The sequence below is a fragment of the Camponotus vicinus genome, unplaced genomic scaffold, assembly GCF_025532165.1.
Source record: "Camponotus vicinus isolate PSW18456_S1 unplaced genomic scaffold, iyCamVici1.0 SCAF_7, whole genome shotgun sequence".
NCBI classification, from domain to species: domain Eukaryota; kingdom Metazoa; phylum Arthropoda; class Insecta; order Hymenoptera; family Formicidae; genus Camponotus; species Camponotus vicinus.
This window is the reverse complement of record NW_028141979.1, coordinates 11,696,351-11,717,556: the sequence shown is the minus strand read 5'-3', so window position 1 is coordinate 11,717,556 and position 21,206 is coordinate 11,696,351. Positions and strand designations below refer to the sequence as shown.

Sequence of the window (21,206 nt, the reverse complement as noted above, 5' to 3'; positions counted from 1 at the left end):
ATAGGGATAATATCCCTTCTAGTATTTTACGCGCCGCCAACGATCGCGAAGATACTTTCTTTGATTTGTCCTTCGCTCCTTTGCCTCCTGAATTAAACCCCGAAACCAACAACGGTAACCCCTCAGCGATACCAGCAGGCGAAGAATCGAGTGAAGAAGAGGACCTTCCGCTGACAGACGAGGACTCTGATCACCTTAGCGATTGCCCAACAGTCGCGTACGATTTGGATAACCCAACGGTCAGAATTCCCCCAGCACTTCTCCTAGCTTTCGAGAGAAACGGAGAAATAAGAAGAACTCGAGACCAACAAGTCCAGACTGTGCCATCGCCAAGCCCTCCACAAACCCCTGATTCATTTTCAGGTTATTCTACCCCGAATTACTCTCCGGTCGCTCTTGGGGAGATAGACCCAGAACCGATAGACATCTCTCCAACCGAAGAGAGCTTCGCGGATTTTGAAACTAACCAAATTTTAGATTACTTAGATAGTGAGGAGTTCTTGGGAACGGTAGACGACATATATCATACATAGTTTAATTTCGCTAAAATTACTTTATAACCTAATGTAAAAGAACGAGGAAGGATAAAATAAATAAAAGGAAAAAATAGAAATTTATAACATAACAAATCTGCATATTTATTTGTCAACCTTAAAATACCTCCGAAAAGAAGCGTCCTATAGATCCTAATCTCTCGGCGTCCCAGGGTATAGCCGGCTTAGCAGGTTGCCCTGAAAAAGAAATAGAGAGATATAATATTGTTCGTCCCTGCACGGTGCGCCCTGCAGAATCGTTGAATAAACGATCGAAGAGGACGTAACAGTCTGAAGTCTAATGCATGAACGCCGTAAGTATCAAGGGAGATAAGATACATCGACGCGTGTCAGTAGATAACGCACCGCACATCCTTAGCCTTGACCGCCTGACCGACTTATTAATTCACGCATATAAAATCATATTTTATTCGCATTTACCTATAGTTTTAGGTTTGTCGTTAATAAAGAAAGAAAATTATTGTATTTAGGTAGCTAGAGTACATATGCTTGTATGAATAATTAAAGCACTTAAGCTAACGGATACTCCTTGGATAATATATATATATATATACTTAAAGTATATAAGAATATATTTCATGTTTTTTATGACTACAAATTTTGTGTGTCCAACTCACCTTGTTATTTTTATTAATAATTATATATATATATATTAATAACAAGGGTGATAAGTTGGTCTGAGCTTGTTTCGCGATTTAATTCTCATTAATTCTTGCATACGGGATTACGTATAGCGCTGTCTCTCTCGCTCGCGCGGGCCGACCGATAGTTCGGTCTCTCTCACTTTCACGTACTACCTATTGAGGTCTCGCGTATAAGTCTCGATCGGTTTAACCATTCGATTATGCTTTATTATATGTTAGAGAAGGCTTAGTAAGTATTGTTGGCGTTATTATTTACTATTAATCGATTTATTAAAATATGATTTTCCTTTATGTAGGGTTTTATATATGTATATATATATACATATAATTGGAAAGGCACAAGCCTATGGGTTTTCCGTAGATAATGGGTGTACGAAGTGAGCCTCTTTTAATTATTCAATAGGGCTGCCACGCAAAACATCTATACGGTAAGTATATTTGTTTATATATATATATATATGAATTTTTATATTTGTAATTGAGTAATGTATTTTGAATATGAATTCACGTGTAGGTTATTGTTGAAATGTATTTCTAAGGAAATTTTACTAATAAATATATTTTATTTTTCTGTATAGCGTGTTCGTTAGGTGATGAAAATACTGAGACACCCGGTGGACAACCGAGTGAGGCTATGTTTATAGGGTGACTTATTATTCTGCATGCAGAAAGAGTTATGTATAAAAATTTTATTCTTACTGAATTTTTCCTTTTGTAGTTATTATTTAATTTAATATATTTGTTGTTAAAATTGAGTGTATTAATATTTGATTTATCATACTTATTTTACTATTTGATTTTCTTCATTACTATATGATTATACACATCTGTAAAATATTATACCTTTTTAATTACATTAATACATTAGTTTTGATTAACTAAAAATTTTTATAATGATAATAGATTTTGTATAGATTAATGTTTTTATGTATTTTATGTCAAGTTAATTTTTCATACGGCCAAATATTATTGGATTGTTATTTTCAGCTGCTAGGACTTGGAATTCTTGCTACTTATTTATGACGAACTGTCTTATATCGTTAGGAAGAGGATATATATATATATATATATATATATTTATATAGGGTTATAAAAAGTGTGTAAGTATGAATTATATTTTAAATGGGTTACTCAATAATTCTTATAGTAACTCTTCTTATACTTTTATTATAATTTTCAGATATCAAGACTCTGAGAAAAATTACTTTCTAATAGTGAATATATGTATATATAGTATTTTAAGCTTTGTGCCGACAAAGTGTCGATTTTTAATAGTTTAAAACGAGCAACAAATTCTTTGAGTTACTTTTCTCTTGTACAAATGAATTTCATCGTTTGCAGATACTTATGATATGTTGGTTCTAATTAAATAATGTAATTTTTACAAAATGTTTTTACACTGTTTTGGAGCACAAAATTAATTTTATAAATTTTCTTTTATTATTGATAATTTTTTTATTGATCTTTTATATTAATATTCCTTCTGTGTAGACTTGCTTTCGGGATATTTGTTGGCATTTTTGCCACAGGTTATGTCTCAATTCATCCAAATATTAATTTAATTATATTTCTTCCAGGTTTCAAAATTTGCAATAGCCGCATCCCACTTACGGCAGTCCATTTACATCGTCCATCGAAGTGATCCGTATAGGGCGATAAGATCAATCGTTAAAAGATTTTAGGTAAGTATTATTTTATAATTAAAAGTGTTTTTACTTAGTCTTTAAATAAATTGTTTCTAATATTATTTTATAATTTCCAGGAGAAGGGTTATGTTTTATGAGGTGCTTGATTGGTCCATAAATATTTCTGTATATTATTGTAAAGGGAATTTTATGGGATTTTACAGTGTAGTAAGTATAGGTACTTATATGAACGTATTTTCCGTTACGATATTTTTGCTCTAACAATATAAATTGCTTGAATTTAAAAATAAAATTTTAAATTGTCTTCTTTTTGACTAAAGGAATTAATTATTATAGTGTTTTATATAACAGTTATGTTCACTTTTCTGTAATTAATTTAAAATGTATAATTATTTTGCATGCATGATTACTGCAGGTGTAATATAGTATATTTTCCTAGATTTTTGGTTACATATATATATATTAATAGATATTTGAAATGATAAATTTTCTGCTAACTTTCATATAATGATTTATATGAATTTTGTCGCGAACGCTTTTAACACAGTTTGCATTATTCAAAATAATTTTAATAACACGATTTCAAATCTATTTCTTTCCTGAATAAAGTTGAAATATATTAATTTTATTCGATTAACATATTTCTGTAAATCCAGCTATTCGGTTAGCACTGGTAGTTTACTAGGTTTTTAGTTATATAGGATAACTAGATAATATGAATATCGGCAAATTATATATAATATATATATAGTGATATGAATTTATAGTGAATATATGTAATATTTAAAAATTATATAAGATGATAAATTCTTGATGTTATACAACAAAGTAATGTTTAAAATTTTTTGTTGCGGGACGTAACACCTCCCCCCTAATAAGAACAAAATCCACTTGTTTTCGGAGGATTTTGGTCTAGGGAGATTAGATATCTTCATTTAAAGTGTTTAAGCGGTCTCTTAAGTTTGTATATGATGTAGGCATATTTACGTTTTTGGCGTTTTCCTCGTGGCAAGGTCTCATCGTCCTTGGAGGTTTGGCTGGAGGAAGTTGTTGAGTGATTACTTCCGGAGGCGCAGTGGGATCGATGTTGGAGGTTTGAAGGTTCGTTCCCCTGCCAGGTGATTGATCGTCTCGGTTATCATCTCCAGATTTCTTAGAAGATTCTCGTGCCAGATGGAGTAGCAGGTTTGCAAGAGAGCTCCACAGGGCTCCGATTAAATGAAGGCTGCAACCATATACAGTATGGAGAGCGTATCCATGGATGACTGTGTCGATAACAAGCTTGACTAAGCGGATGATCATGAAGATTCCGACAAGTCCTGCTGTGGCTGATCCAAAGTTTATGAATCCTTTCCAGATCCGTGAGGCTGTGCTTTCGACAATTTTATTTAGAGAATTTTCATCCAGCAAATTATATACTGAGATTCCTTCAGTGTTCATGGAGTGGCCAGTTAGTCCTCTAGCAACGGCATTGAGTAAAGCTGGCTTTTCGGCTGGGAACATAATATGATTTCTTAGCTTTTCTATGTCCTTTTCGGAGTAGATTCCACTGGTAGCTAAGGATCCCGGAGTGAGGTATCTCCAGATTAGAGCAGCCATAGGTTTTAGCTGTTGAGGTGGTAGCTGTCTAACCTGAATACTAGGGGTGAGTTGGACCAATGTATCCTCGATTCTGTACAGCGTAGGAAGTTCTACACTGCATTCTCTTTCGTTACCGATTTTGGTGATGATTCTTGACTTGGGTGTAAGAAAGAGAGAATGATTGCGCACCGTGACAGGAAGTTCAGCATAACATTCCTCCGTTTTTCTGACCATTACTTCAACAGGGTGTTACGTCCTATTCGATCGTTTATTCAACGATTCTGCAGGGCGCACCGTGCAGGGACGAACAATGTTATATCTCTCTATTTCTTTTTCAGGGCAACCTGCTAAGCCGGCTATACCCTGGGACGCCGAGAGATTAGGATCTATAGGACGCTTCTTTTCGGAGGTATTTTAAGGTTGACAAATAAATATGCAGATTTATTATATTATAAATTTCTATTTTTTCCTTTTATTTATTTTATCCTTCCACGTTCTTTTACATTAGTTTATAAGGTAATTTTGGCGAAATTAAACTATGAATGATATATGTCGTCTACCGTTCCCAAGAACTCTTCACTATCTAAGTAATCTAAAATTTGGTTAGTTTCAAAATCCGCGAAGCTCTCTTCGGCTGGAGAGATGTCTATCGGTTCTGGGTCTATCTCCCCAAGAGCGACCGGAGAGTAATTCGGGGTAGAATAACCTGAAAATGAATCAGGGGTTTGTGGAGGGCTTGGCGATGGCACAGCCTGGACTTGTTGGTCTCGAGTTCTTCTTATTTCTCCGTTTCTCTCGAAAGCTAGGAGAAGTGCTGGGGGAATTCTGACCGTTGGGTTATCCAAATCGTACACGACTGTTGGGCAATCGCTAAGGTGATCAGAGTCCTCGTCTGTCAGCGGAAGGTCCTCTTCTTCACTCGATTCTTCGCCTGCTGGTATCGCTGAGGGGTTACCGTTGTTGGTTTCGGGGTTTAATTCAGGAGGCAAAGGAGCGAAGGACAAATCAAAGAAAGTATCTTCGCGATCGTTGGCGGTGCGTAAAATACTAGAAGGGATATTATCCCTATCTACAAATAATTGCCGTGCGATAGAGGGGCGATCTCGTAATAACCTTTGTCTGAATAGTTCTCTGCGAGTTACGCCTGCGTTTTGCAGAGGGAATTCGCGGCGAGTTATTGGATCTGGTCGTCGGGCGCTAACCATCTATTATTGAAATAATTTAAATTTTAAATTTGTTCTATTGAAAGGATAATTTAAAATTATTTCGCGGCATCTAATACTTACGATGGAAATTTCGAGGGGTCACCTGTCAAAAAAGAATGTACCGCGTAAATCTAAAGTTTCGTAACCGGTTTAGAGAAAGAGACAGGACAGATTCTGAAATCGCGACTCCTCATTTATTATGAGAGAAAATTATTAGTTAATTACCTCACATGCAGTGACGTGGTAAGGAAGGGTGTGTAGGGATATTTGAATATAAGATGGATACCGTGCCTGCTGGTTTAGTTTTATTATTATAAAGTAATTCCTCTAATATATTATACTAAACCAGAGTTATCATACTATGTGTCAGTCGGTCCTTAAAGAGCGCGTCCCGTGCTCTACGACAAGTTTCGATGTGCAAGACGTCACGTCACAGCGGCACAGAGTCCGTAAAGAAATTTCCTCTAAAGAAAATTCTTCGCGGAAACGGCAGAGGGGTAGGGTAGGCTACCCAATGCACATCGATTGACAAATCGAAAGCGACAATTCACTCTTGTGGATAAAACCAAAGACAAACTGAGCGTTGTTACGTCCCGCAACAAAAAATTTAAAATCTTACTTATAAAAGTATAATCCCTACTTATTCTCTCATCCTATATAATGTTTGCGCGATACTATATATAATTACTATATATTTGCGTCATAATATTATATATAATCAATATATATATACATCAATTCAATAATAATCAGTTCTCATGTAGTCAAAATACTAGTAACCACCAGTACTAACCGAAAGCTGGACTTATACACATCGATCAATCAAGAAAAAGTAATAGGCTCTTTGAAACAGTCATTTATAATAATCGTAAAAGAATTTCAATATATACATAATTATTATTTATGCAATTTTAATAAAGCTGCAAAAGCCCCACACAATCACCTTAAAATCGCTTATGAAATTTCATAAATCAATAGCAAAATACTGTATATATATATATATATATATTTATATATATATTCGCCATAATCTCATATTAATACAATACATTGATTGATGTGGTATATAGCCAGAAAGATATTACAATGAATTAGCAGTACTGGAACTGGTCGTATATAATGATATTAATCTTAATAACTAACCTTACTAAGAAAAGAAATTTATTCGAAATTTTATTATCAAGGAAAACTCTTAGCAAATCATTTGCAACAAGACTTCGTATAAATTGGTATACGAACAAATCCGTCGGTAACTGGTCTTATAGCCTCTTGTGCGTTCCTTTACATTCTTCTGGTAAAATTGGCATGGGAAAATTTCTATAGCCATAAATCCCGAAACCTGAAAATAATATAATTAATTAGTATTTAGACAAATAAAGACATAAATCAATAAACAATGAAAAACACATATATATATATATATAAAAGTTTAATTATTATCAAATAATAAATATATTTACTTTGATTATTTAATTATAATATTAAAATGTAAAAACAGATGACCAGTAATGACTAAATAATAATCCCTTGTAAAATAACAAGCTTCTTTTAAAAGGAAAATGATTTAAATAATTCTTAACGAATAAAATATAATTTGTTTCGAAGAATAGTATAAAGAATTTCGTATCTTATATAATCTTTACTTGTAATTATATATAATCACTATAAATCCACTTTATATTATATGTAACCAATATATATAGATATTCACTCAATATTCATATTATTCCGTTATCACATATAACCAAAAAAGGATATCCCTATGCGTGTATATGCGCTTACTACAAAGGAAAAGGCATAAATCAAAATATTTTATCAAACGATACTCACCTAAATTCTATTAATAAATGATTTTGAGCCCATGCGTATCTTTTTAATAAACAGTATGTTCGGTTGTCATAAAAGAGATGCAGCGATTATAAATTTCGAAACCTGAAAATCAAATAATTAATTAATATTTTGTAATAAATATCTACAGTAAAAATGCTAACAAATGCTCCGAAAGTGAGCCACATAAAATGTTAATACGAAAATTTACAAAGAATCATCAATAACAAAAGGAAAGTTATAAAGTTAATATTCTACGTACATATAAGAATATGAAACAATGAATGAATGTACCAAGTCAAACAAAAAATTAATGCCCATGAATAATAATTGTTACTAAAACAATACGCTCTAAAAATCAGTAGTAATAATCCGTAATAAAATAATTAACAATATATATATGTTTTTTATATTCATGATGTTACGTCCCCAGTTCCTCAGGACTGGTCTGGAAGTCTTACTTTCCCAGTTGGACGCAATTAATCTCTCAATTTGTTTTAGGGCAACCTGCTAGGCCGGCTATACCCTGGGACGCCGAGAGATTGAAGGTCTATTGTGCTTAGAGAGGATTCTAGGTGGAGAGTGAATAAACATTCATACTAAATTTTATAAGTTTATTTTGTTTTGTTCAAAGTATATATATATTTTTATTTTACAAATTTGAATATCCTTTTATTCCTCCCTCGGGTAACCGTACAATTCTGGTAGAAAGTAAGAATATTCGATGTTTATGGTTGAGATGGGTCTTTCTGGGGAAGCTAGGGAAATCTCTAAGGGCTCAAAGGGGTCTGGGTCTTCATATGCCACGGGGGAATGGCTAGGAGGACTATATAGGCTGTTTTCCTCGGGATAGTAGTTGTATAGGGGTACGGTGTCAAGATGTTGGAATGTCCCCGAGATGGAAGCAGTCTCTGGACTCTGACTCCAATCCACTGAAGGTCCAGGGATGGATGCCTGGTCGGAGTTTAACGAGATGGTTGAACAGTTGCTTCTATCTTCGGTAATTCTTCCTACTAGATTGGAGGGAGAATATTGATTATGTGGGACTGGGATAATTTCGTGGCTTTCTTCCTCAATAGTGATTATGGGGATAGGTGACTGAGGTTCTAAGTCGATGATCTCGGGAACTGGTGCAATGATTTCATTCTCAAGAGTGATGATAGGGAAGAAGGTACGTCGCGTTTGCCTATTTCGTCTCACACGGCGTAGAATATTTCGACGGGTATTGAAGTTACCTTGTCTCACTCGGACCATCTGTCGTTTAATTAACCAATTATAAACCTGTCTAATTAGTATTTAAGACTTTGGTGATTTTGAAGTCACTTACTTTTGCGTAAAGTTGAATTTAAGAATACCCGACACCTGTTAATAAAAAAAAGAAAAAGGGAATTCCATATGAATGTTCAATTTATAATTGTTATCCCGAGTATAGTCAGATAGATGTCCCCAAAGTTGATAGAAGTATAGACCGGCAGAAATAGAAAGATTAGTATAAAAAATTTTATTGTTGGTAACGTTGACTCCCGAAAATTACCGACCGTCGGTAATGTAGATTTCTGTTTTACCGACCGATGGTAAGTTAGGTTTCTGTTTTACCGACCGATGGTTAGCGGCACTTTCTGTTTTACCGACCGATGGTAAGTTAGATTTCTGTTTTACCGACCGATGGTTAGCGTCACTTTCTGTTTTACCGACCGATGGTAAGTTATCGACCGATGGTAAGTTATCGACTGATGGTAAGTTATCGACCGATGGTAAGTTTTGATTGACGACTATTGGAAAAATGACCAACTGATGGTAAATTAGGATTATCGAGAATTTATTTGTTTGAAATGTTAATGTGTTATCTTGGTTTCAAAAAGATTCTTATTTTATTTTGATTCTCTGAAAATCGAAAGAGGATTCGAGGAAAAATCAGGAGTTTGGATACGCTGACAAGGTATCCACCTATCATACGGCTGGCTTAGTATTAACCTCGTAAGGTTAGGTTATAATTGCAAGTAGTGATAATGATTCAAATTGTTATAAACTAAGCCAGTGTATTGTCTCTAAATCCTGGGATGTATCTCGTATTTTGAAGTTAAGGCTAAATTCAATCCAAGATCAAAAGGTCAACTTCTATCATTGGGATAAATCCCTCAAGATAATTGCCTATTAATCGAAAACTGCATTTTCGCCTACTCGGACGTCGATTGACAGGAGGCCGCTTATTTTTTCTATTGCCTCACCAGCTCTAGGTTGAGAAACAACCTCTATCATGGGAATAAATTCCTCAAGATAATTATTTTTCCACCGAGCCAGACTTGGGTTCGACCTGCCGCTGCAGTTTCGCACTCGCTCACTGTCTATCGCGTCGTCTTATCAAAGAGATAAGTCCCAGATAAATTTTCCAATTGGAAATATTTACTAAGTTGAATAACTGGATTAAGGAATACGGGTAATCAAAGGTAAGGTTCCCGTATTGTCGCGCACTGATTCACTGAGTTTAGTTGTTAGTAGAAATTAAAGGTTAGATTAATGACAAGTGGCCGGATATTTACCAGTGTCTGAAATGTCCTAGTGTGTGAAGGCTGCTTCCCTTCACTAGGCTGATGAGTGGATGCTGCTTCCTTCCGCTGGATACCGTCTACCTCGGTGACAGTTCGGGATGGAGGTTGCAGTCCAGGAGTTCGATTGAGAAACTCAATGTTCAATAGTCACTGAATTTATTAACTGAATACGTGTACAAAATCTCGGAGATATAAGTATTAACTGTGAAGATCGTTGGGCAAAGTGCCAAGTTAACACTGTAAATATCGTTGGGCCAAATGCCGGAGGTAGTTGAATGTTGAAGATCGTTGGGCCAAATGCCAGTTATTAACTGTTGAAAACGTTGGGCAAAATGCGAGGAGGACCGCTCTGCACGGGTTTATATAGTCGTCAGTCCCAGTTTTGCACACGGTCCCAATAGTAGGAGATGCGCTTCTCCGTGGAGGGAGTCGAGCAGTGATTGGTTCCCTCCTCTGCTTCTGGCTGCGCGCGCCTCGAAAGATGCGTCCGCCTCGAGGGATGTGCCGCGTTGTCAACGGGTGATTGGTTTTCTCTGACGTGATTGTTGCGCAATGATTTGGGATTGGCTCCCGCTGACGTGACGGATGCGCGCGCCTCGGAAGATGCGCGCGCCTCGGCGTGGGCGGCGCGGTCGCTCATTGGTTCCCTTCTCCGGGCTGGTTGCGCGCGCCGCTGGCACAAGCGTGGGGAAGATGCGCGCGCTGCTGGGTGTTGCCGCAGGAATTGGGCGTAGTGTGGGCGTAGTTTAATTTGTAGATGGTGGGACTCTTCAGAATTGAAGTGGGGGTGACGGAGCGGTCAGTATAGAATCGGCTATACTGGTTGCATTGTATTTTGACACATAAGTTTTATAATAATTATTAGACCATCAGAATTTCTTTGCAGTTTATATGCATATATTTTCTAATGTAGGTTTTAAGCTCTAGCTGTAGAAATGTCAACGGAGTTTCTAGCATGCTCCGTTCGAAAGTTCATTTTTGTCTTTATGTATTATTATGGAAAATGCCTTTAAATATTGTTAATAAATTCTGACATCATAATTATTATAATTACAATTATTTTAACATAAGTATTTATGCGGTGGAATATAAGTATATAAAGACTATAAATTATTTCAATAAATGGTGCAACAATTTTTATTCTTTGCTTTTATTTTTAATATTTATATCTATTATGTTCTTGAATAAAAATTATTGCATGTACTTAATATTAATGTTTAACAATAAGTTAATTATTTCGTTATGTTGCGCAATGTTCTCTTGAACGGATTTTTTGTGGATTAATATATAAATGGAAGTTATTGCATACGCTTAATAATAATAAATTCTTTTGTTACTTAACAATAAGTTAATTATTTCATCATGTTGCGTAATGTTGTGCAATAGTATTCGAGCGGAATATTCCATAGTCTTAGTTTGGAATGTGATGATGACTCATAATATCGCATACGGAAAATTATATTTTAAAACTTCGTTTATAAAATTAGTAGTATTGGAGTTTTCATAATTATGTATACATGTGTCGGTCTGACTTTTTATGCTCCTTAAGGGAAAATTGTCATAAGATTTTTATTTATAGTATTTTTCGAGTTAATCTGGAATCAATGATTTTTGATATAATTTAGGCCCCGAAATAATTAGATATACGTGTAGTCGGTGCCGAGACGTGTTCAAAAATATATATATATGTATATAAAGTCTTTTGGTTTTTGATTTGTAAAATTTCTTGTGTATCAGGATTACATATTAATGAAAGAGGTATTCTCTTATATGTCGGTAAAGTTAGTATCATCGCTACGCCAGAGATGGCGCTGCCCTCTGTCGGTAATGTGGGTACGGACAGTATTCACTGTCGGTAAGGTAGGAAATGACTTTATCCTCAGTCGGTAACGTCGGTAACTGTGTTATCATGGGTCGGTAATTTTTCTGTCGGTAACTTTTGCTCGGTCGGTAAGGTAGAAAACTTCCTTATCAACCGTCGGTAATTTTTCTGTCGGTAAATTTTGCTCGGTCGGTAAGGTAGAAAACTTCCTTATCGACCGTCGGTAATTTTTCTGTCGGTAACTTTTACTCTGTCGGTAAAGTAGGAATTTATTTTATCGACTGTCGGTAACTTTTGTGTGGGTGATTTTGCCTATTGTCGGTAAAGTAGGTAATTTTTATGCGGATGATACTATATGTGGGCAAACACTTAAAATTATTTCTATCAGTCCTAAGTGAGGTTATGTTATGTATAGCTAGCTTCTTAACAAAGAAAGATTATTTTCGGAGATATTGACAATAGTATATCGTGCGGCGGAATGATATTGATGTACTATAAGTATTGGTGATATTACATTGCGCGGTGAGATTTTATAATAAAAAAATATTGGTGGCAATAGATGGCGTGATGGAATTTTAATTAACAATATTAATTTATATTAACAATAATATGTTACTCGGTGGGATTAAGATTTATATGTTCGTTGGTAGAATTACAGTTTAAATATTATAGAGGCAATTTTTGCGTGTTTAAATACAAATAAAAATTTTGTTGCGGGACGTAACACCTCCCCCCTAATGAAGACAAAATCCGATAGTTTTCAGAGGATTTTGTTTGAGGGAGTTAGATATTCTCATCTATTGTGTTCAAGCGATTCTTTAGGTTAGTGTAAGGATTTTGAATATTCACCTCTTCGGCGTTTTCTGCGTTGCTAGCTTTTGATGTCCTCGGCGGTTTAACTGGTCGAGGTTGCTGTGTGATTATTTCTGGAGGTGCGTTTGCTTCCGCGGTTGGATTGATTGTGACATTAGTTCCGTCGTTGTCCGATTGGTGTCCGTTAGTTTCCTTTGATCTCCGGGAAGGGGGTTCCTTCGCCAGATGGAGCAGCAGATTTGCGAGGGAGCTCCATACGGCTCCTAATAGATGTAGGCTACAACCATACACTGTATGCAAGGCATAACCATGGATTATAGTATCGATTAATAATTTGATTATACGAATGATCATGAATATTCCAACGAGTCCAGCGGTCGCAGATCCGAAGTTAACGAATCCTCTCCAGATTCGAGAGGCGGTGCTCTCGACTATTTTGTTTAAAGAATCTTCATTAAGTAAATTATACACTGATATTCCGTCAGTATTGACGCTGTGGCCCGTTAGTCCTCGAGCTACAGTGTTCAATAATGCTGGTTTCTCGGCAGGAAACATAATGTGGTCTCTTAACTTTTTTAGATCGACTTCGGAGTAGATTCCACTCACGGCTAGTGGTCCGGGAGTGAGATACTTCCATGTTAAAGAGGCCATAGGCTTAAATTGTTCAGGCGATACTTGTCGGACTTGAATCGTAGGTGTAAGCTGTATCCAGGTATCCTCTATACGGTATAAGGTGGGTAGTTCCATGCTGCACTCTCGTTCATTTCCGAGCTCCGTGATAATTCTAGATTTAGGTGTTAGGAAGAAAGTATTATTTCTTATAGTAACAGGGAGTTCGGTATAGCATTTTTCAGTTCTTCTTGCCATTGCTTCCACAGGAATACATTTAACTATGTGGACGGCTTCTCCTGCAGTGACGGCCATGTATCCAGGGCCTTTCATCAGCCGGTAGGCGAATTCATCTGGTTGGAGAGCGGCGAAAGATAAAGCATTTGTTATTACTTGTCTTTCTAGTTCGCATTTTTGAGAAATGACGTTATTATATAGGGATGTCATTTGCTGTTTGACGTGTTTTTCGATGTATACGAATTTGGAATTCATATATGTAAAGATGTCTAAATTATTAACGGCGATGGTTCCTTGTTTCGCGAACGTATTTCCTGGCTTTACTTCTAGGATGAATAATTTCGGATGTTCCGTGCATAGCAGTGTGTATCCACACAGGGGAAGTTCCTTAGTCTTCATAAGAGCAAAGGTAATTTCTTGAGTTACTAGGCTGTATATTACTGGAGAATCGGAGTGAGAGCTGTCTTCGAAGATCTTGTTTGCTGGTCCTTCATAAAGGACATCGTATCGTTGAAAATTACATGTATCCGTAGGCACGGGTTTCCAGTAAGTATATCCATCGTCGGCGTCTAGACAAGAACCGGCAGCAAGATTGCATACCGTTCCTGATCTTAATTTAATTTTTCCAGTATTTATTTGCACTGGTACGTAGGCTGATTTCAAAGTAATTTTTACAGCGGCTTGGACAACTACATTGTCCCAGGTTCCATATGGATCGGAATATTGCGCTCCTTTACAATATCCGTCGACTTGCAATCGTCCCCTAAGGGTGACACTTCGGTACGTCGTTTGATTAACCTTGATCCCAAGGATTAAAACGTATTCGGCGAGTGTTATACTTCCGTCTTGAAACATACGCAAGCACTGGGAATGTCCGGTTTCATGGACATAGTCGGCTTTTCCGTTGTGAACGGCTGAGATGTGTGAGTGCATTCCGCAATGGAAAATAGTTCTTGAAATTTCGATCTTGCACTGAATAACTTCAGTATGACTGTAGTCAGATAGTTGTAACAATTGGATATGGACACTAGATGTATTTGGCTTTCGAATTTTTAAGTCACATTCGCCAACGTCAAGAAGAGAAACTGTAGTGACGTTGAGGTTTTGTCCTCCGCAGTCGAATCCAATTAAAGCGGATGCTTCACTTAGCAAGATTATTAGGATAAGGGACGTCATTATGTCTGAAATAATGATCCCTGGCATAAGATATATGTATATATGTATTCTTAAAATTATATGATTACATGAGTAATAACTAGTACTTATGATTACTGCTAGAGTATATGGAATATATATGTGTATTCATTTGCGGTGAGATTATTGTTTTAACATAATACACCGCTGCTACTAAAATTTTATTATTTTTCCTTAAGCGTTAGATTTCCCACTAAAGTTATTTAGTTTTATATGTATATATGTATTTGCGGTGGGATATATATATATATTATTTTTTATTGTTTTTTTTTTTATCGCGGTGGGATTATTTCTTTAAATTAGCTGCCACCAAAATATTTTATTTGTATTAATATATATATATATATATATATATTAATTTTTTCATTATCATTATTCTATTATTTTTCCCGAGTCATACACGTATATACTCTAAATGGTTAATTATAGTATTTTTAATATGTACGCTGCCACCAAAGTAATTAATATGTATTTGTTATACAATTATATACGACTGATCCGTTTTTTTCTCTAAATATGGTATATATGAGTGTATATAATAAAGGCTTATTCAAATGGAGGTAAGCATTATGCATGCTTTAATATTAATGTTAAGACTCTTATAGTGATTCTATGCGATTTACTAGATCGTCTCTAGTTTCTAAGTCAAGATTTGCTTCAGGAACGCTATATTCGATTCTCAGAGTTTGTGAATTTACGATTAGAGCTACTAATCGTTTACAATTTTCTTTCTCTCCAGATACGTGTTGGAGGAATTGGTAATATGCGCGTGTACAAGTTGAGCATTCTATAAGTGGTTTATTCTGATAGCATTTCCCTCCGCATATCTGACAGGCGATTTTTGGCACATTTCCAAAATGGAATGCATGTAGATATTGCGTTAAGACCTTATTATAAATTCGTGGCTTATAACATTTGGCGCAAATTATGTAAGGGTCTTCGGAACCCATGACATCGTGTGTTAAAGTTATAGTACATTTTATGTTTAAGCTATTGAACAAAGTATTATCGAGCAGAGGGTGGACTGATGTCTTGGCCTTAATTGGTAGACACATCTTTGAATTCAGGAAATTTGACCCTGATTATGTGTTCTGCAATAGGCGAAGGCATTTATGTCATTTATGTTCCTCCCACGTTTTCTTTCAATTATGGCTCTTTCGAGATAAGTATAGACGCACTCAGAACAGTTAAAGATAGAGCGAGTAGTTTCAAGAGTAGCGTTGCAGAATTCGCATGCAGCGAAGTTAAGATTGCCAGAGGTAATCCAATGGCAGACTGTTAAGGAGGCTTGGCCTCTGAGTCGGCTGAGCCTATGACAAGAACAGCACATGCGTATTACACGAGATTCTACAAGTCTTTTATAAAATATAATCTTTTTACATTTTGCCTCATGGATTTTAGGAAAATGAACTAGGAGGCCATGAATCAAATGATTACAAGTGGTGCTGCTTGGAGTTTCCATCGTGATGACAGAATTTTGGTTCTTGGACTTTAATTTTGTTCTCTATTTTCTTTGTCACTGTTTTCGCGTTCGCGTTCCTCCTGTATATAATTTAGAAAACACTGCTCAGTGCAGGTGGTAATAGGAGTTATACGGCATACTTTCGTCGTGCATATGCAACATTCGAATTCGCGAAAATCGTTCAAAGGGCAGAATTGAGATATACTGTGGTATTTGATTTGAACAAGACGATGGGTACAGATGTCGCGATCTTTGCACGTACGGCAAAAATATAAATTTTCTTTCTGGCAAAGATATCCGTTCCATTCCTCATGTACTACATGAGCCAACGTATTTGTGTTAATTTCGGATTGCATGTTCTTACGATTCGGGGGTTCTTTCTTCACTTATGGAAACGGTTGGAAGTTGTGTATCCCGAAATATTCTGGCTATATTTCTTATGCACGTGGGGCAAGTGGCTAAAGGCCTTATGATAGATATAGGCCTGTAGCAATGAGCACAGAGTGTCTGTATTGCATGGGGTGCAATGGATATTACGTGGGAATTTATGGGTAGGTAGAATCGTTGGGTAATAGGAGTATAGAGTAAACAGTAGCAAGGACAACAATAATGGTTATGGTTATGGATGTGGAGATACCCGTGTAATTTTATACATGCGGCATTAGGTATTTGTCGAGACATCACAAATAGTGGAAAGGAAATATATAGATAGTATTTCAGTAAGATCTCTGATGCAAATAGAACATTGATGTATAGGGCTCAGAGTGGTTAGGTTTCGTAAGCAGTTGGCGCAACGGTATTCCACGTGGAATGGTCCAATGAAGAAATAGTGAACAAAGAATTGAGGAAGCTGAGTAATTAGTAGAGATAATTGTATCTCGATATAGCAGGGCTCACAGAAGTATGTATTGAAGTATGGATCTCGGTATCCTTGAGTTATCGCGCAACAAAAGACACCGGACATTCTTTCGATATGTCCTATAGCGCAGGGGTTCTGTCGTAGACATTTACGACTATGGGGTATGTATAATCGGTATGGGTCGAAGTCTCTTCTAATGTTTGTAGTAATTTAGTAGCTGTTGCGACACAGGGAATGCAATTAATTATATCTTGAGTTTCTATTACCACTATACCGCAAGTTATGCAGTATTCTTCTTTAACTAGATGACTATTTACGAAAAAAAATGTCTATGAATTTTCTGGTAATTTTCCCGGATTATCGCGGTGTGAGTTTGATCGTAACACCGGTCACAAAAGTTAGTGTCATCCTCGAGGCAGATTGCCCCGTGGACATGAGTGCAGTGAGCGAATAGGAATGAATCCCTGATTCGATGTACCTGCTGGATATTTGGCTGCGGCCGAATCGGCTGTCGGTGCCAAAGCATCAGTGTCTGAAATAAAAAGAGAAATTAACATTAATGTTTCATCCGGGTTTAGAATGTGCGAGCTTCACTTTGTCGACGTGGACAATTCGAGTTTGATTTCCGATTTTGAGTTTGACGTTGCTGGGAGGTAATAATTCAAGTACCTCATGGGGACCCGTATATTGGTCGGCGAATTTTCCTTTACGCGGTTCTTTTAATAAATAAACTAACGTTCCTTGTTCAAGAGCTCGAGGGTTTATATTTCGATCATAATATCTCTTGCTTCTCTCTTTAGCTTGTACTAGATTTGAATGAGCTTGAGCTTGCAGATCTCTTATTTTATTAAAGAGGTTCGTGATATATTCATGGTAAGTAGGTTCGGTATTTTCTTCGATGATAGGATGTGCAGAGGGTAGTCGAGCTATTCGCCCGAAAACCAATTCGTAGGGTGAATATCTAGTTCCTTCGTGTACGCTAGTGTTGTATGAAAACATTGCGAGTTTAATATATTCGTCCCAATTTACTTCTCTATTTATTTGTGTCTTTAGGTACTCCGTTAGTACATGATGTGAGCGTTCTAGTGATCCATTTGACTGAGGGTGATAAGCTGTGGTCTTAAAATGTTGTATGCCAAACTTCTTCGTTAATTGTCTCATTAGAGCTGATAAAAAGTTAGTTCCCTGATCCGTTAATATGGCACGAGGGGCTCCGTATATGCAAATAAATTCCTTGGTAAAAGCGTCAGCTATTGTTAAAGATGTGGCTTCTTGTAGAGGTGATGCCACGGAATATTTCGTTAGTAAATCTTGCATGGTTAATATGTATTGATGATTGTTATCCGTGATGGGCAGAGGTCCCATAATATCTAATGAAACCTTGTCGAAAGCCATTCCAGGCGTATCAGTAATAACCATTGGTTGCTTTGTTTTAACTCTAGTTAATTTCTTTAGCTGACATTCACGGCAAGTCCTTATAAAATCTTGAATATCTTTCTTCATTGTCTTCCAACAATATCGAGAACGGAGGCGGTTATATGTTTTTGTCACTCCTTTATGTCCGCCATGCGCAGAGGCATGGTTTTCTAAAATGAGAGAGAGTCGTTGTTCCATTTCGGGGGTTTGTATAAGATTTAGGCATATAGTAATTTTGATAGGTAGTTCTTGGAGATGTTTTTTAAACTGGTTAATTATATAGGACCATGGCAAATCGTCGAAACGTTTAGTTTTGCTAAGACTGAAAGATGATAGATCGAGTTCAGTAATGACGTCTACTAAAGATTTCAAACAGTTTTTAAGATTTTGAGCTTCTATTAAAATACGATTGTTTAATTTTATAGGGAAAGCGATAAGCGTGTTGGATTCTACTGTACGAATTCTGGCTCTTTCGAATGTTAATTCTTCGTAATTAGGAAGCAAGTTAGCTTCTTGATATAGTTTGGCTCCATTATCGTAAGGAGTACCGTCTTGGTAAAGAAATATTACATGATTATCTTTTTGCTTTAATAGGCTTTCTCGTACTTCTCGGACTTGAGCTCGGCTCCATGGCGGTGGCTCTGGAGGTTTCGGTTGATGATGTATAATATTTGAATCTATTATTTCAGTATAATCGGACTCAGTACTTTCGTCGGAGTCTGTTATTTCTTCGATGATAACTTGACTGTCGTCATGATCTTCAGAGTTGATGTTGGAGTTTTCCAATTCTTGTTGCTGTATGGGGGTAGAGGTTCTTGTAGCTTGAATGATTCTTTTATTCTTTTGATTTAATTTCTGTTTTCTAGAGATGTCTGGAGGTTGAAGCGAGAAAATAGATTCATCGGAAGAATATTCGTCAACAATGAATAAAGGTACGGCTATGTTGACAGCAGGATTTCTAGATAATGCGTCGGCGTTATTATTTAAAGTTCCTTTTTTATATTTTATTTCGTATTGGTATTCGGATAATTTCATCCGCCATTTCCATAATCGCGAAGAAGGGTCCTTAATGGAATGTAGCCACACTAAAGGCTTGTGATCCGTGATAATTGTAAAAGTTCTGCCATATAAATATGGTCGAAAGTGGTTTACACAGTAAATAATTGCAAGGCATTCTTTTTCAATCGTAGAATAATTTTGTTCTGCTGTATTCAAAACGCGTGAAGTATAAGCTATGGGTAAATCTTTTCCAATTTCTCCTTGACTAAGTACGCCTCCGACGGCATATCCAGAAGCGTCGGTGGTTAATATAAAAGGTTGATTAAAATCCGGATATTGCAATATAGGTTTGGAACATAATGAATGCTGTAATTTATTAAATGCTTCTGCTTGATTTTCTTTCCATTCAAATTTCTTATTCTTTTTCAAAAGATCTGTTAATGGCTTAGCGGTTTTGGAAAAATTCGGTATGAATCTTCGATAATATCCAGCTAATCCTAAGAACTGTTTAATGTTTTTGGGATTTCTTGGCGTAGGAAATTTCATAATGGCGTTTACTTTTGCAGGATCGGGTCTGACTCCGTCAGCTCCGATTATATGTCCTAAATACATGACTTCTTGTCGTAGGAATTCGCATTTATCCGGTTGCAGCTTTAAGTTTGCTGTTCTCAATCTTTCCATTAATCTTTCGAATTTGACTTCGTGTTCCTTTAGAGATCTTGCATATATAACGATGTCATCCATGTAAACGAATAATTCGTTTCCTTGTAAGCCAGAGAGCACGTTATCCATCAATCTTTGAAATGTTGCGGGTGCGTTTTTTAATCCAAACGGCATTCTTTTAAACTGGTAGTGTCCATAAGGTGTGGAAAAAGCAGTCTTATGAGCATCTTTTGATGACATAGGAATCTGATGAAATCCTGACGCTAAGTCTAATACAGAGAAATATTTAGCGGACCCGAGTTGATCGAGTATATCTGTTATGTTCGGCAAAGGATAAGCGTCTCCTATGGTTTTTTCATTAAGATTACGGTAGTCGATGACCATTCGCCATCGTTTGTTTCCTAGAGAGTCTGGTTTTTTAGGAACAATCCAAAGTGGAGAATTATAAGGTGAGGTTGATGCTTCGATTAAATCTGAAGATAATAATTCGGTTACTTGTTTATCGATCTCTTCTTTATGTACAGGGGGAAACCTGTATTGTTTTGTGTGGACTGGTACTTCATTAATAGTAGGGACATAGTGTTGCGCGGCATTAGTAGCTTGAAGATGTTCACCAGTAATATGAAATCTATCGGCGTGCTTGTATACTAGAGACTGTATATTTGCTGACTCCTCGGAGTTCAGATGTTCTAGTCGAAGAAGGTTTATAACGTCAGTAGCTCTTTCAGTAGATTGGGGCAATGCTTGATTAAAATAAATAGGATTGTCGATGGCATTAGAGAATTTCCCTCGGGTTTCTTCTAATCCAACGGAGTTAGTAGCTGATACGTCTGGCTCACAGACGTCAAAATCTTGTAGTTGAATAACGGGGATATTGAAAATGAATTCTTCCTCGGAAGTGTTAAAGATAGGCATGTATGCCTTCCCGTTATTATTAGTAACGATTGCTTGCCCATAATAGATGCCTTCGGCTAGAGTATGACGTGGCACATAACCGACTTGTTGGTGACTTGAGATTGGAAAAGAGCAAGGGGTAACGCTCCTTCCTTTAAGAAGTATAGAATTTGAGTTTAGAAAAGGAATTCTTTTATCCTCGTGTTGAATAAAATTATTTTTGTAATCTATA

The 21,206-nt window shown here is 36.4% G+C and overlaps 2 protein-coding genes across 2 annotated transcripts; both read right to left on the bottom strand.

The window, feature by feature from the left end:
• Positions 1–3,765: 3,765 nt before the first annotated feature.
• On the bottom strand, positions 3,766–4,659 carry LOC145975068 (uncharacterized). The gene has a single exon (XM_083105201.1). The coding sequence runs from the start codon at positions 4,657–4,659 to the stop codon at positions 3,766–3,768; it is 894 nt and encodes a 297-aa protein (XP_082961327.1).
• Positions 4,660–12,611: 7,952 nt separating this feature from the next.
• On the bottom strand, positions 12,612–14,663 carry LOC145975067 (uncharacterized). Its single transcript, XM_083105200.1, has one exon. It carries the CDS (start codon positions 14,661–14,663, stop codon positions 12,612–12,614), a length of 2,052 nt encoding a protein of 683 aa, XP_082961326.1.
• Positions 14,664–21,206: the final 6,543 nt, after the last annotated feature.

What these genes read in the sequence shown, in the direction of transcription:
- LOC145975068 (XM_083105201.1), bottom strand. Translation starts at nt 4,659, where the DNA reads ATGGTCAGAAAAACGGAGGAATGTTATGCTGAACTTCCTGTCACGGTG.
- LOC145975067 (XM_083105200.1), bottom strand. Translation starts at nt 14,663, where the DNA reads ATGACGTCCCTTATCCTAATAATCTTGCTAAGTGAAGCATCCGCTTTA.